Genomic DNA, 17,099 nt, shown 5'->3' on the forward strand with positions numbered 1-17,099 from the left:
AGTGTTTTGATACCATTTCGTGTTTTGAGCCCTGCGTGGACACGGAACCACAAGAAAGCAGCCGCCGTGGCCGCTACATGTATCATCCAAGAAGAGTTGACGTGATCTACCACAACGCTTACATGAACAACCCGAAAAGCTGTTTTAAAACCACTTCCATTTGTTTGAATGGAAGAGCAGTTGATTCCTTTCAAACAGCGCTTTTGCCGCCCGCCAAAAAAGCAGCGTTTAACACCTGTCTGAACCTGCCCTTCGCCACCACCTGACTGCCTTAAAGGGAACCTTAAGTGGGAGGTATATGGAGGCTGCCATATTTATTTCCTATGAAACAATATCAGTTGCCTGGCCACCCAGTTGGTCTATTTGGCTGCAGTAGTGTCTGAGTAACAACAGAAACAAGCATGTGGCTAATCTTGTCAGATCTGACAATAATGTCAGAAACACCTGATCTACTGTATGTTTGTTCAGGTTCTATGGCTTAAGCTAGGTACACACGTGCCGATGTAACTTATCAATCGAGCCGCTGATGCGGCTCGGTTGATAAGATCCGACAGGTCCGATCTCGCCGCTGTTCGATTCCTTCGCGAGCGGACAATAGCGGGGAATCGAGCGGAAGATAAGCGGCGCGGCGGCGGGGAGGAGCGGGTATAGAATCCGACGCATGCGCAGACGAGCGGGGATGCGGCGGGTACGCACGGGGATGCGGAAGAGGTGATCCGGCGGTTAATCGAGCCGCCGGATCGCTCCGTTTAGATTTGGCTTAAAAGTATTAGAGGCAGAGGATTGGGGGGATAGCCAGGAAACTGGTACTGCTTAAAAGAAAAATAAATAAGGCAGCCCCATATTAATCGCCCTTACTTCAGATGCCCTTCAAGTAATATGAAGAGTCCTCTGCAGCCTGCTTTAGCAACAGATGGGGTGGAGGTTTGAAAAGCAATGCCATTATTCTATGGTTGTTGCCGCAAAAGCACAGATCTCTATTTAACTGTGTCAATTAAAGGATGGGGGGCAAAGGGGTACATTGCTATTGCAAGGGGGCGGGGCTGTAGGTTGCATTGGTATGTGTAAGTAACTGGCAGGTCCCAGATAGGGAATACTATTGACTTTCTACTGCACCATTGGTGGGCCTTGAGGACAGGGTTGGGGAACACTGCTCTAGAAGCATCTCCGATCCTTCTTGAGACTACTGCTGGTCGCTGGGACCCCGAGTGCAGGCATGTACCATGATGCCATCTTGCAGCTGTGCAGTGTGACTGCGCTTGTACACAGACAGCATCAAGACTGCATGAAGGAATTTGACAAGCCATTGTTGAATAAGTTCAGGCGGTCCCAGTCCTGGAACAGAGAGCTCGAGGGGAGGGGCAAAGCCTCCTAATTATCCATAGACTTCCCACTACTGAGGCATCTAACTTTTGTTTTTTCTTTGCCTGAAAATGGACCTGAACTCTTGCACAGGACAGAAGGAAAACATATAAAAATGTATGTATGCACCCTGTATGTATTTAGAGAGTTTATTCCCCCTCATCTGTGACTAAGCACAAGTTGTGATTTGATCTCTCAGCTGTGTCACGACAGAGAGCTAATTGGTAAACACAGGATGTTAACAATATGTCTACTTCCATGAAAGCAGGAAGTAGCCACACTGCAGATTAATTGCAGGATTGGTATCAGCTGTAACAAATACATTTTTTTTTCTGTGAAGGTAATTATGCTGTTGCATATCTTTTAGAGCAGAGAGGAAGTTCAGGTCCGCTTTAAAGTCCCGGGCCCTGTTTTAGTTTTTTCTATTGCGTTTTCTCACAGGAGATGCTTGTATATGCTATCAGACATATTTTCTGTCATCGGCAAGCAAAAATTTACTCAAAACTTTATTTATGTTTGATAATTGATTAGACAAGTTTCTTAAAGGGAATGTCTAGGCTAGATAAAAATAAAAAAAAAGATCTACTTACCCGGGGCTTCCTCCTGGCAGTTGCTTTGTCCCTCACTACAGCTCCGCTCTCAGCTGCTAGCTCCTGGTCCCCGATGGCAGCTGAAGGCGGAGCTGCGGCGAGGGACAGCTGCCAGGGCTGGAGGAAACCCTGGATAAGTAAATCTTTTTTTTAATCTAGCCTGGACATTTCCCTTAAAGGACAACTGAAGTGAGAGGGATATGGAGGCTGCCATATTTATATCCTTTTAAACAATACCAGTTGTCTGACTATCCTGCTGATCCTCTGCCTCTAATACTTTTAGCCATGCAGCTAACAAGCTTGCAGCAGATCAGGTGTTTCTGGCGTTATTGTCAGATCTGCAGCCAAATAGACCAGCAGAGCTGCCAGGCAACTGGTATTGTTTAAGAGAAAATAAATATGGCAGCCACCTTATCCCTCTCACTACAGTTGTCCTTTAAGAAGGAAATGAATATATATTTAACTTTTACCATGCTATGATATTTATTAAAGGAAGAGATCAGAAAAAATACAGTCATTAATGAGTCACATAACAAGACAAAGTATTCAGTTTTTATTATGCTTTCATTTACTGCTCCTAGCCTTAAGTAACCTGAAATGCAGTGCACCTTGCCTCTCCCCAGTTTCCAAATAGCTTTCCCACACACGTATTACCAATGCTCTCTTTACTCGGGGGATATGTCCTGACAGAGCGTGATCGACGTGTACCTTTAGGCTAAGGGCTACACCTCAAAGAATCAGAAAAACAAGATTATATTAAAAATGAGAAAATCAAGATAGCGAGATACATGAAATTTCCCTGAATATTAAGATAATCAGATGTACATTTCCGGTGTCTTATCATTTAACACAGTCATTGGAGTTGGATGAAATTCTAAGTTAAATTTTGTTCTAAACACAAGTAACGAATATGAAAGCGTTGAGGACTGGTACAATGTCATTTAAAGAAGAACTCCAGTGAAAATAATGTAATAAAAAAAGTGCTTCATTTTTACAATAATTGTGTATAAATGATTGAGTCAGTGTTTGCCCATTGTAAAATCTGTAACCAGCCATTTCCCACAATGCAACAAGGTTCACAGACAGGAAACTGCCAGGAGTATCATGGTCCTCAGAGTTTCTTGTTGGAGGGGTTTCACCACAATATCAGCCATACAGAGATCCTGATGAACCATTTGTGAAAAGAAATAGATTTATCGTAAAAGGGGGTATCGGCTACTGATTGGGATGAAGTTCAATTCTTTGTCATGGTTTCTCTTTAAAGGCATAATTACACTTCTCTGAAGCGAATAACATTGCCAGTTTGCCAGTTTCAGGATCAGACTGACTTGTAATTAAATTACTGAGCGACTAAAAGAGAATAAGTACTCTGATCCGAAACCCCCGCACCCCCCACCCAATGAATCAGATATGTTTTTGCATTGTTTACACAGCATAGTGCTACTCAAGTGAGGGCTGGTTCACATTGGGGCAATTTTTCATCGCTTTGCTAATCGCCGGCGATCAGCAAAGCGCTGCTACAATGTATCTCTATGGATACATTCACACTGCAGCGGTTGCGATTTCGATGAATCGAAAACGCGCTGCATGCTGCATTTTGGGGGCGATTGCTCTGTGATTCTCATTCTATTGACGGGGAATCACAAGCACAAATTGCGCTGAATTGTGACATTTTGCCTGCAAATCGCGATCACGGACCTGAATGTGATTGCGGGCAAAGCGCCAAGTGTGAACCGGCCCTCAATCTGTCAGTTCTGGTACAGCAACAGCAATCTTATCAATTAGCATCAAAGTGAAGCAAAAGGTTGAAGATTAACCCTTCCATCAACTTGGAAGCCAGTAATATGTTTTTGTGCCTCCAGGGAGGGAGGACTTCGATGATCGCTGCAGCGCCCATGTAGCAGGTGAGACGCACACTGCTGCTCTGTAAACTCTACAAAGCCAAACAGGGGCTGGGGAGCACAGGACTGGGAGTCCCCAATGACTGCCTGCGTCTGTGAGCACTTTCTTTCACTGCGCAGGTGCAGTTTGAAATTTGTACCTGCGCAGTTCAGAAATTGCTTTGTGCTGCTTGGGACAACTTCCGGGAACAAGGGGAGAAACAAGGGACGGGGAACAGAGGGACCCCGAGGACAGCAAGCAGAGCCAGGACACTCAAAAAGTGGTAATCTAGCCCACGCCCACCCTGAGCTTCATTCAGTATGTTTGCCTTTGGACCATCCAGGGGCTTTCCCTTACTTAAGTAAGTAGCTAACTTTTTTGATGTAACTTTGATAAAGTATTAGTTGTGTATATTTAGGACTACCTAAAGAAAACTAAGCAGCAGAAACTGCCAGCAGGTGGCTCTGTAGTCACCTGGGAGCGCAGTTATGGAATCACTCCTGTGCGCAGGTCCTTTGCATGACCTACTATTTTCATCTCGCACGATAGCTTTTTGAGGCCTGTATTGTTCCACCCATCAGTTTTCTTTACGACACTAGCAACCACAGATATAGAAAAACATCTTTGTTCTGTCAGATCATCTCATAAAACAGCCTTCAGAAACTGCTAAATAGTATTTACAGTCACTGGGGCAGAACAGGTATGTAAGCGAAGTGTAAACAACGGCAGGGAAATAACCTGTTAGCAGCCTCACAGACATCTGGTCTGCTGGAGCAAACAGAGAGGTATAGACTAAAGACTAAAGCTTTATTTAAACCCAGAGTTCAACAATCTCTACAGTCACAAGGTACTATGTGGCTTGAACCTTACTGTGGACATGGGAGTTCACTAAAAAGCTGGATCATGTGTTCAAGAACAAATATAATCCTAACATATACATTTCTGCTAACCCAGAGAGGGGAATTAAATCTGACCATTAAAAGACTGTAGCTCACCCACACTTTCCAGTGCCCATCCATAGTTTCTTTGCCTTCCTCCCTCACATTTTTTCCTAACACTAAGGAGATCCCCACCCCCAATTATACTCACAAAACCAAAGTGCTTGTGATGAGGTTAGTTCCTCCATTCTCCCGCCACCAGCTAGTTTCATTACCGCTGACTTGTAAGTAGTCGGCAACTGCGCCTGTGCGCCCCGGGCTATGCGTATCTTTTTTCGCATTACCATCCACTGCAAGACGGTAACGCAATAAAAAATATGCGCGGTCTGGGGAGCGCAGGCGCAGTTGCCGTCAACTTACAAGTCAGCGGTAATGAAACCTGCTGGCGGCGGGAAAACGGAGGATCATGCAGGACTGGCGCAGGACAGGACGACTGCTGGGGGCTTGGGGAAGCCCCAGGTAAGTGAAACTGTTTGTATTAATCTAATCTAATTCAGTTCCGCTTTAAGAATTCAAATATGTAAATGACAATTTCTCTGCCTATGGACTTGAGAGTTGAGCTGTAGTGTAAAGGTGCCCATGCATCAGGCGATGATGGACAGATTTGATTAAGAGACAAATCTCTCTCTATTCGAATCTGATTAGAGAGACTGGCTGCCCAAACACCGCAGGCCGATTCCCGATCGATTTCATGCTCAAATCAATTAGAAATCAGCCTTGTGACACCGCATCCACCGCCTCGCCGGCCCATGCTGTTCCCCCTAATATTAAATGTGCTCCCACGGTGCACTATACTTTACCTATCTGTGTCCTCCGCTAGCTTCAGGCTCTGTCTATACACACGCCCCACATGGGTGCTGGAGTAACATGGGCGCATGTGTGAGCCTGGAGCCAGCAGCAGACACAGGTAAAGTATAGCGCACTGAGCGGGCAAATTTGACATTAGGGGGGACAGTCCTAATATTGCTCATCATTACCGTCACGCACCTGATCGACCTCGACGGCTCGACATCATGCAGCATGTCCGATCTACATGCTCGGCCCGACATTGTGCCGACATCCTTCTACAAGACAGAAACCGGAACTTGTGCTGATGCGACTATGCATCCAAATCCCACTAGCCGGCATGATGACGAGCAGCATCAAAGACGAAGAAGAGCCAGGCTGGGACCAGGAAGAGCTGGCCCAACACCCGGCCCGGGTGTCGCCGGTAACGGGAGCCGCGGGAGGGATGTGGGCAGGAGCCAGGATGACGCCGGGGGACCTCGCGGCATACGGTGGGCCAGAGGGGGCCCAAGGTAAGTAAAATTTTTGATTTTAGGGGACTGCGCAGAATCCCTTTAATAGAACTACTTTTGCGTTATTTAAAAAAAAAAAGGATTATATTATACTAAAAGACACTGACACTAAAAAATAAGATGAAGAGCTACAAACGGACTAGTTAACCTTGAAGGCTTTTTTACATGTTCTTGATGGCTGGGTTTTACAGCCAGACTGGGCCTCACAGGCATGTTTCTTTGTAGTGGGCACCACTGTAACTGTAACTTCTAAAACTTCCCAGAAAGGTGAACAGGTATAAATTCTTTTAGTTTCTTTAATTTCTGAATACCGTGTAACACGATAGCACTGAGATCGCAGTCATATTAACTGTACATCTTCTACAAGTGACCTCATAATGTTTTTACTCTGTATGAGGTTATAAGAATAACCTGTTCTTCCTTCGAACACAAATATGTTTAGACTGGGATTATCTTTTCAGTGTGAACAGTAAATCAATTGAGACCAAACAAGACAGTCGAGTACTTATAGTTTTATCTCCTTCATGTCCCCATAAATCATCTTTCAAAGCATACAATAGCCTGATGTATTCAGCTTATGTGTATCGATGAATTGTGAATTATTGTAAAGGCTTTTCACTGAAAGAGAATGGCAAACGCAGGCCTAAATGATTTAAAAACAACAACAACACACACACAGTTGATTTCACAGTGTTGATACAGAGAGTTATTTCATAAAAGACCACCATCTTGAAAAATTATAATATTTAAAATAAAAGATATGTATAAAATGTAGATTGGTAAGAGAATAAAAGGTATTATAAATTACTTTTTTCCTATGTCGTCGTCAATTACAGTAGCAGGACTGTGGAGTTGGAAAAAAAAAATCATCCGACTCCTCATTTTATGAAACCACCAATTCCAACTCCAAGTACCCCAAATTGCTTTGACTCCTTGAATCTTGCAAGGCTATGGAATAGGTACAAAAATCATCTGACTACTCAGTTTATGTAACCACCGACTCCGACTCCAGGTACCCAAAAACTGCCCCGACTGTGATTCCACAGCCCTGTACAGTAAGTTACATAAATCTGACAGGTCTCACAGGTTTTCGAGTAGTCCAGTTTGTCACTGGGAATTCTCAAGGTTTTCTTTATTATCAAAAGCACTTACTGAATGGTAGTTGCTCAGTCCAACTGCTAAAATTGTGTGCAAATGAGTAGGGAGGCAGCTGGGATCTTAATATAAATCCTTTCCAAGGAGAACTTTTGCTCAGAAAATACTGAGAATCCCCCTTGAGGAGATGGACTAGTCCAAACCCTGTCAGATCTCTCAGATTTGTACTACCTACTGTAAGGCCTATGACCGACCAGCAGCGCTTTTGTAAGCGCTTGTGATTTGTAAAGCTCTTGCTAATGTAATGCTATGGAAGATTTAAAAAAAAAATCACATCCCTCAAGTGGGATCACATCCATAGCATTACATTAGCAAGAACTTTTCACATCATGAGTGCTTAGAAAAGCGCTGATAGTGAGTTCCAGTCCTTAGTGACAGCAGCAGAGAAGAAAAGTAATTTGTAGGAAACTTTAATCCAGGAGAAATACACCATGTATGTGTGCACATGTATTTTCAAATTTTTTTCCAATAGTGGTCCTTTAACTGAAAACCTCTGTAGAATAATGAAACATTGTGTGATCTTATTAGCAGAGGAAGGTGCATGAGATTCATTGATTTCTGTATTCCACTTAGTTTTTATGATTGGGTATATGCTGTTTATACTTCACAACACATAATGTGAACCTCATGTAGTAAAATAAAACACTAAAATATCTGTTATCCAAAATATATAGATATAATTTTCGCTTTGGTATTTTTCAAGGATTAGCCTAACTGTCCTGTACTATTGCTCCTGGCAGTTCTAGAGCCTTCAAAGTGTATCAGTGCTTACATACTCTTCACAAATTCCTTAACAATATATGAAAGTGCTGTCATAGCTTTGATGATCACATGGTTGTTGTACTTAAACTCAAAGCAAAATCTGAACTGAACTTTTGTCCCCTCAAATTCATGTATGCTTTATTCTTCATTTATAAGTATCATTGTTTAATTCATTAACAGTATAGCTAATCATCCTAGCAAGCTGGCCAGAGCTACAAAACATGTTGTCTCTGTTTTATGGGGGCTGTCATGTTGCTTTTTGCAAAGCTTGAAAATCTATGCCTCCGAGTTCCCTTGAGAGCAGAGTGTTTACACTAGAAAGTAGAGATAGTTAATGAGATGCTAATGATTTTGAATTGATGCGGTCTAGAATTGAATCAAAATCATCATCTACTGCTAGTGATTGGCCCAATTCCAAGCGGCATAAATTAACATAAAATGTACATATATTTTAAGTTATTTGCTTCTCTTTGACCATCTTTGCTAGCTTTGTATTCATTTTCACAGAAAAACTCAATAAATAAATGTTATAGCGCTGGACTCAGAGCTCTTGTTTAAACCACATGTTAACACATTAAAATACTACTGCTACTTCCATTTCAAAAATATCTCCAAATGCATCCCCTCCTTATACAAGAGGCCACTAAAATGCTTGTACATACTCTAGTCATTTCCCGTCTTGACTATCGTAACACCCAACTCTGTGTGGCCTACCAAAAAAACAAAAAGGCACTTTTCCAGTCCCTACTAAACTCTGCTGCTCATTTCATTCACCTCTCCCCCTGCTCCTCTGATACCACTCCTTTCTGCCAATGGAGGATTGGCTGCCATCTATCTGGTCCAAACTCCTATGGATATCATACAACGCTCTACATAAGCTGTCTTTGCCATACATTTCTTCATTATTTTAAAGATACTATCTTTTTACCAGAACCTTTGCTCCTCCCACAGTCCAGCTTAGTCACCTCCTCTCACTGTCACATCCAGGAATTCTCATGAGTGTCATCTCTTCTTTGGAGCTCTGTCTTACAGTCTATCCATCATGCTCCAAGCCTGGAAATCTTCAAATGCACCCTCAAGACATATCTCTTCAAAAGCTTATAATTTGTTATAGCTAGAATTTGAGGCACACTGCTTCATCCGCTAACCCCTTTGTCTCTTTCCCTAGTGTCTCCACCCCACTACCCTCTAGATTATAAGATCGCAATGGCAGGAACCTCCCCCTGTTCAGTTGTTCTTTTATCAAATGAACATGTGCCAGTATTGGTGATGATTTTAAAGCGCGATTTTCACCATAAAAATTAAATTTCAACAGCAACTGGTCTGAGAGTATTAAGTGATAAATATGCTAATCCTGCTTTCAAAACTTTCAATACCGTTTCTGCTGTTATGGTTTGGAGTTATCACATACTTAAGGAGCACTGGCCCTTTAGTAGTCAGTGCCAAACAGTTGCATGCTGGGAGTTCTTTTTATCTATAATATATTCCTCCTCTTCCATTTATTTCCCTGCCTAGCTGCTTATCTGAAACCTGATCCCCTGCTCACTTGTGTTTACAAGCAAGGCTGAGGTGACTCAGCGATTGGAGAAAAGAAAAAAAATAAAGAGCAGAAATGACATCAGGATTTAGCCTAAACTGTGGGCAAAAGACATGGTTCCCACCAGGAACAGAATTCTCTTCATTTACTATATAAAATTCACTGAAATCAAAACGTGGACAGTACAATACATGTGTTATGTAAGTAGATCAAGTATTTATCTACTTATATATGTGTTTTTTCCCTGACATAGTATGGCTAATCCTACTGCTTTAAACTACACATCAATTGTATCTTTTTGAATTTGTGTCATTGGATGTAATGGGTAATAGTGCTATGGAAGATGTTGGGACTATTTAAAGAAATTATAATAATTATCTCCTGAAAAAAGCAAGAGGTATGGGTGAATTTTATTTGTTAGTGGAACACATCAGCAGTTTTTGTTTCCTAAAATGGTCCTAAGTTCAAGAACACTTTTTCCTATTTGAAAAGGCCTAGAGGTAACCAAACATTCATCGTCTTCTGATCAATTAATAGAATAATCAATCAAAAAATATTTGATCAAGAAGAAATCGAACAGCTCCCCACTTACTACTATTATAATGTAGATTTCATCCAAATTTTCAATCGGATATCAAAGCGTTCAGAAAAGATATCATTAGTGCCAGCGCCATAATTGTTTTCTGTATCTATTGTTTCTTTTCTATACCTCCCTTCCTCCATGTTTGATAATATAACAGTACTGCGGAACATGTCATGCCACGGGCTGACAATCAGCTATTCAGGAAGCGGTGCATACCTTTCTCCCATTAATCTAGTGCAGGTTGAATGTTGATGTGCGTGGTCAAAAACAGTAAATCGACCAACAGTCGATCAAAAGCAGCTGAAATGATAGTCGGTTCCTTCGTAATAAACTGGAATTTTTCATCCTGTCCGATCGACAGAATTTCGATCCTCAGACCAATGTCGATCACTTTTTATCAATAAAACAGCCAAAATTGTATTCAATTCACCTGCCATTCAATTTAAGAATTGACTTTAAAGGTCAATTAAACACAAAAATCAATAAGTCATGATTAGCTTTAGAGTGTCCTGCACTGGATGCCTTCATAATCTAAAAGGTGACTTTGCTATTTGAAATACTCCTGAAGTTAAATAATACTGTGTGAGTTATGGCCATGGTGGGCTAGATTATCTGCTGCTGACCTTGTTCCTCCTGCCTGTTGTCTTAGTGGTCCTCCCTTTCACCCTCCTTTTTAGATTTGTCTGGCTCAGGGCCGGGCCGAGGCATAGGCTGGAGAGGCTCCAGCCTCAGGGCGCAGTGTAGGAGGGGGGCGCACAATTCATTCAGCTGTCATTCCTAATTGTGTATGAAGCAGTAAGAAATAAGAAAAGGGGATACATAGCAGTGACTGCAAGCCAGATAACTAGATATTAAGGTGTTGGGGAGGTTGTGGGCCCTGTGGCCCTCTTAGTCTAATAGCAAGCAGTGTGTGACAGCTGGGGTGGCAGGGATGGAGGGGCGCATTTTGGTGTCTCAACCTTGGGTGCTGGAGGACCTTGTCCCTGCTCTGGTCTGGCTCATTAAAATAATCTGAAGGAAGTGCCCATGGCTGCCTACAAGCAATCTGAACTTGGCATGTGCTAGTTTCAAACACCACATTTCTCACTGGGAATGCAGGGTTCAGAGCTTGCACCTGCCCAGCTTAGAATTGCTTGTTCCATTCCGGAAGTCTGTGGGTGGATAAGGTCCTAGAAGTGGGAACAGTATAAACCCCAGACAACGAGCCACAATAGAGTGTAAGAGAAGTATTAGAAGTAAGAGATCCTGAATCTCACTATTTTATATTCTCAGCACACTTTAGGTGTGCTTTAATCCCTTGAAGCATTTGATTCATCCATTGAGCTGCCACTTATCTTGTACTGAGCATTTTCTGCCCTAGATAGATCAATCGTTTCTTTGGCTGGGAGATACTTTGTTCCGGTTATGTCACATAAATAGCTGCCTGACTTTGGAGCAGGATATTACGGATGTTACAGTTTCTGTGTTGGTGTCTACTTGGCATGGCAATTAAACTGTCAGTGCAATCTTTTGTCTGTGCCTGCTCCTTCTTGCCCATCTGCATTACACATTCAAAACCACATAAAAAATATTTTTAGCCACTTAAGTAACAAATTAACTGTCTCACCAGATAACGGAGTACTTAAGAAATTAACTGTTATGGATTAAGATTTAAAGAGAAACAGAGGCCTAAATTTATAAAAAAAACAAAACAAAACAAACAAAAAAAACATACTTACCAAAGGAGAGGGAAGCAAGGAAACCTCTGGATACTAATGAGGCTTCCCTCGCTGTCCTCTGGCCCCCCCATTGCTGCTTTTAGGCCACCCAAGGTGATCGGGACCGCGCTCCTCTTCTAGCACAAGTGTGGCCATGCAGCAGCAGCTCAAGCATGGCGGTGTCTGCGCAGAGTTAATAATGCACAATCGGCTCAGGCTTACTGCATGCTTGTGCATGCGCATTACTGCCATGCTTGTGCTTGAAGAACACAGCCCCAATCAGATTACCTGGAGGGTCCGAGCTCGGCTCTTTTTAGGTAAATGTGTGATTTTGTACCCGAGCTTCGGACTCACAAGTGGAACCATGCTGTGGTATCTTCCCTATCTTCCTCTGAACTTCCAACAGGAACATAAAGATATAAGCCGAGAAGGTCCATCTTGGGAGATCGCAAAAGTGGAGGCCTGTACACACTTTAGATTTCCAATTACAGGAAAATATCAAATTTGTGGCTCAATTACGTGTGCCAGAATTATCATAAACATAAGATAGTGGTCCAATTAATATCATAACATTTTATGAAGAAATGAGATTATAACAATGAAGGCTAAATATGCCTGAGTGTTAACGTTTGTGTAAATCGAGGAAGCAGATAGTTGTCAGTAGAAACTGATGGTACACAGGGCCAGATTTGTACTCGTTACCAGCCAAGACCAGTCACCAGCCTCCCACCTTCAGTATAGGTAGCCAGATGACCCTCTCCCCCTCCAGTATAGGTAGCTAGATGTCGGTTTCCCTCCTTCCCTCCAGTATAGAAAGCAAGATGTCAGGGTCTTTTCCTTTTAGGAAAAGCTAGCTCCAAGGTCTCTTCTCCTCGTTTCAATACAAAGAGTGGTGGCAGCAAAATCACCTTAATTTCCACGGCAAAATAGATAACTTTATTTCACTGATTGTATATACATGTATGGGCACACCAGCCAATCTTAAAGAGAAACTCCAGTGAAAATAGTGTAATAAAAAAAGTGCTTAATTTTTACAATAATGATGTATAAATGATTTAGTCAGTGTTTACTCATTGTAAAATCTTAGCTCTACCTGATTTACCTTCTGCCATTTATGCACATGGTGACATTTTTACTGCTGGCAGGTGATGTCACTGGAAGGAGATGCTGTTTGCCTTTTTGGCATTTGGAAACAGTTATTTCCCACAATGCAACAAGGCTCTCACAATGTGATGTCAGAACCATGGTCCTGACATCACACTGTGGGAGGGGTTTCACCACAATATCAGCCATACAGAGACCCTGATGATCTATTTGAGAAAAGGAATCGATTTCTCATTGGAAAGGGGGTATCAGCTACTGATTGGGATATAGTTCAATTCTTGGGTACGATTTTTACTTTAAATGTTTACCGTGATCACAGCGGATTTGCCTCCAGAAGCCTCTAGTGGATGAGACCTGTATGATCTGTTTGACCGTACCCCCCTCCAGCATAGGTAGCCAGATGACCTTTTCCCCCCATTCCCTTTAGTACAGGTAGCCTGATGACTCCCCTCAGCCTCCAGTACAGGTAGCCAGATGACCCCCGTATTCCCCCTTCCAGTGTAGGTAGCCAGCTCCCCTCTGCACTGCAGCATCCGCCACTCACTCACCTCTACACTCATCTCCAGCGCAGAAGCTTCCTCTTCCCCTCTGTCTCCATCAGCTGCCATTGTGCATCTGTCCATGCACAGTGGTGGTTGATGGAGACAGAGTGTATGCCAGTCTGAACAAAAAATGTATCCTGAGCAGCAACAGCAGTTCCACAAAAACAAACTCAGTTCCTGATGTCTGCTGTTTCTGCTCATGGTTTTCAAACTTCAATACAATTTTTTTTAGCTGGAGATGCATAGTTTTAGGCAAACACAGCTGAGCGCTTTGATTATGGTATTTTAAGATATGGGCCTGCAGATGGGCTTTACACTTTGGTATCTGCAGAATCACACAAAGCTATAGACTGACAAGAGAGAATGCTATGTTGGCAAACAAGTACATTGCGAAAGTTCATGCCCTTTGGAAGCATGCATAATCAGCTGCATTCATTTTAATTTATTAGACAGCAAAAACTACTGGCACAAGATAGTCGTGCTTTTGTTTCCTCCCTCACAACAGCAGTCCACAAAGCAACATTTCTCTTGTATCTGGCTTTATTTTAGCCAGGGAAATTGTTGCAAAAAAATCACTTAATTTACTAACTGTTAGGATGACAAAAAGTTATTTATGACGTAAAGTAAACCTGCAACTTTAAATAATAAAAAAATGACAATACGGTGGCCTAGTGGTAATCACCCTAGCGGCTTTCCTAGCCCGTCTACTGCGCAGGCGCAAATGGCTCGTGCCTGCGCAGGTCAGACATGAGCTGCCTCAGCTATTTCCGCTGGAGCCTTAGCGTTCAGCATCTAGTGTTGATAAGATTTTCGAGAGGAGGGAGGAGCGGTACTTACCTTCTCCCGAGGTAGGGGCCCGTTTTTTCACTTCAAGTACAATTTAACATGACCTAGCGAACATTCACATTTTCTCCTGCATTTTCTCCTAGGTGATATTTTCAAACATTATCATTAATAAAATGCTTTTTAAGCCACCAGCTTGCAAGAAAATATTCAGAATAATGTTGACAGTACTTCCTACTTGTTGATACTTTTTCAATTGCAGAGTGCTGAAAAGTTATTTTAAACAGAAGATGAAACATGATCTCCTAGGAGAAAGCTAATACGAAAAAGTGAATTGAATAAGGGCCAGAGTTTTCAAACGCCGGTACCACCAAGACTGATCATATGACTATTATGGGGATTAGATTGTGAACCCCTCTGAGGGATAGTTAAGTGAGACAAAACTATGTACTCTGTACAGTGCTGCGGAAGATGAAGGCACTAACTAAAAACTAAATAATAATAAGCTTACAAAGCAGGCTGGCTTGTGGTCGGAGAGAACAGATCTAGTTGACCGGCATGCTTTTTATACCATAAAGGAGGAGTTAAAGGAAACCAGAACTGAAAATTAAAAGTCAAAATAAACATATACACGTTCTACTTACCTCCCATGTAGTCTACTCATCAATCTGTCTCTCCTCTCCTGCGTTCTGCTTGTCCACTGTGACCGATGGAATTCTCCAGCCTCCATTTTGAAAATGGCCATTACCCCATAACAGCTTCCTGATCAGCACACTGTCAAACAGTACATATTGCCCACTTGAGCCATAGGGAAACATTGAGATTACCTTGCTCATGAGTTGTCCTTTCGGTTATAACTGGCAGCAACTGATATATAACAAACAGAAACTGATACATTTCAGTTCTGACAAAATCTTGTCAGAAATGGAAGGAATCGTTGTAAGAAGAAAATGGTGAGCTTCTGAGCGGAACTGATTGCGAGGTAAGTATGTCATATTAATTTTCAGGTGCATCATGTGTAATTTTAAATAATTTTACTTGGTTCAAGTTTACTTTAAATATTTGAGACAGTTAGGCATTACCACTTCAGAGTGTTTAGTATTACAATGTATGTATTCATCCAATCAATGGAGTAACCCTTTAAGGAGATTACACTAAGCTTTATTCCTGTAACTGGCACAAGAATCACAAGGATTCAGTGAGAAAGGAGAGTATTTCAGATGCCTAGGCGGCATCATTTATATTTACCCTAGGGATTGGGTTGTTTAACATAGTGTTAGGAGGTGCAAGTCCACTTTAAAGCGTTTCTTTAAAAAGTGGTTTCCACATGTTTATAAAGGATGGGAACCACATTTTAACGGCAACACCCTAAGGCACACCCTCATAACATATATGCTTTACTGAATCCTCAAAAAACTTTCATATACAACATTGCCATGACAGAGTTAACCATGTAAGCATCTGTCATCCTTCAGAGACAAGACTAGTTAACGCTTGGATGGTTGGAGAGATGCGTTGGCACGATAGATGGAAATCTGCAAGTCAGGGCAAATCCCAACACAAATAAAATGCAAGACAGCACATTTTGAAAAGCAAAGTCGGTATTCTACATGTCAAATACCAATGTGCTGTTCTCAGAACACACCAATTACACATAACACAGAAATGGGATACAGGGAAATGGTGTAGACACAACTTACTACAGGATTATGGAAAGAGGATAAAAATAAGGAATTGGCCCTTGTTACCTACCGATTACAAGTCAATTTGACATCATCTTACAAGTGTTCCCACAATGAGTAATGTATATGCGAAAATATCAATACTCAAAGGGAACCTGAAGTGAAAATAAACTCATGAGATAATGAATTGTATGTGTAGTACAGCTAAGAAGCAGAACATTAGTAGCAAAGAAAAAGAGTCTCATATTGTTTTCCAATAAAGGAAGAGTTAGGATACTTCATTTGTTATCTATGTAAAAGAGCTTTTCTGAGCTCTTCGACCCAACTTGGGTCCAAAACAGTCCTGTTTTCTGAAGCACTGAAACAACCAAGAAACAGTGAGAGAAAGCATTAGATAAGGTTTTACTGCAGATAAGTTCAAAGGGTCATTAGCTCTGCACTGTTTTATAGTTTAAAGGAGCTATCAAGGAAAAAAACAACAAATGAGCTTTACTCACCTGGGGCTTTCTACAGCCCCTTGCAGCCGACTGTACCATGCTGTCGTCCTTACTGCGCCTGCGCGAATCACCACTGTCAATCATGGCCATGTGGTCTGTGGTGAACTGCGCAGTTGAGTTTAGCGCTGGAAAAGGGGGCTTTCAATTGTCTTTTTATGTCATTTAACTATTATTTATTAATTTATTTACTTTTTGCCTAGATGGGATGTGACTTTTACAGCCATTCAGTGGCCCTTATGTGACATCTCCTGGTTACTCACTGCATGCTTGTAGCAAAGAAAATAAACCACAAAAGACATATTAGCTGTTATCTTGCTCTTGATTTGCATTGCTATAGAGTGCTATAGAATGCACTTTTTGGCAATGTCCATTTTTGTGTTCAGTGGCAGTATATCTATGCCCTTTGAGACTTCATCTTAGTTCCAGGGGCATAGATATAAGTACTCCACCGCGATCGGCAGGCGATCAAAGTGCCTGTAACTAATGATCACCAGCAGAGCTGGTAGTCATTATGAAAGTGAAAGTAAAAACACATACATAACACCAGATGTCCGCACAATAAATAAATGCCCCCCATCCCCATTACCAAAATAAAACACTTGTTTTAAAAAAAAAAGGTCTCACCTTTTAATATATATATCATGAGGATATATTTCTGTTATTTTTCGAAATAGGGGCTTGTAATTAG

General features: G+C 41.8%; 2 protein-coding genes across 3 annotated transcripts in view; one reads left to right on the forward strand and one right to left on the reverse strand.

Annotated features, from left to right (window-relative positions):
• Positions 1 to 17,099, reverse strand: part of KLHL24 (kelch like family member 24) — a 96,103-nt gene that overhangs the window by 51,204 nt on the left and 27,800 nt on the right. The gene's annotated exons all lie outside the window — the stretch shown is intronic.
• The window catches only part of LOC137504709 (proteoglycan 4-like), a 62,089-nt gene continuing 50,890 nt past the window's right edge, over positions 5,901 to 17,099 (forward strand). The window contains exon 1 of the mRNA XM_068233295.1: positions 5,901 to 6,069. Within this exon, the coding sequence (XP_068089396.1) occupies positions 5,901 to 6,069 (169 nt within the window). The remainder of the gene's footprint in view (positions 6,070 to 17,099) is intronic.

Source organism: Hyperolius riggenbachi, chromosome 4 (assembly GCF_040937935.1).
Source record: "Hyperolius riggenbachi isolate aHypRig1 chromosome 4, aHypRig1.pri, whole genome shotgun sequence".
In the NCBI taxonomy this organism is placed as follows: domain Eukaryota; kingdom Metazoa; phylum Chordata; class Amphibia; order Anura; family Hyperoliidae; genus Hyperolius; species Hyperolius riggenbachi.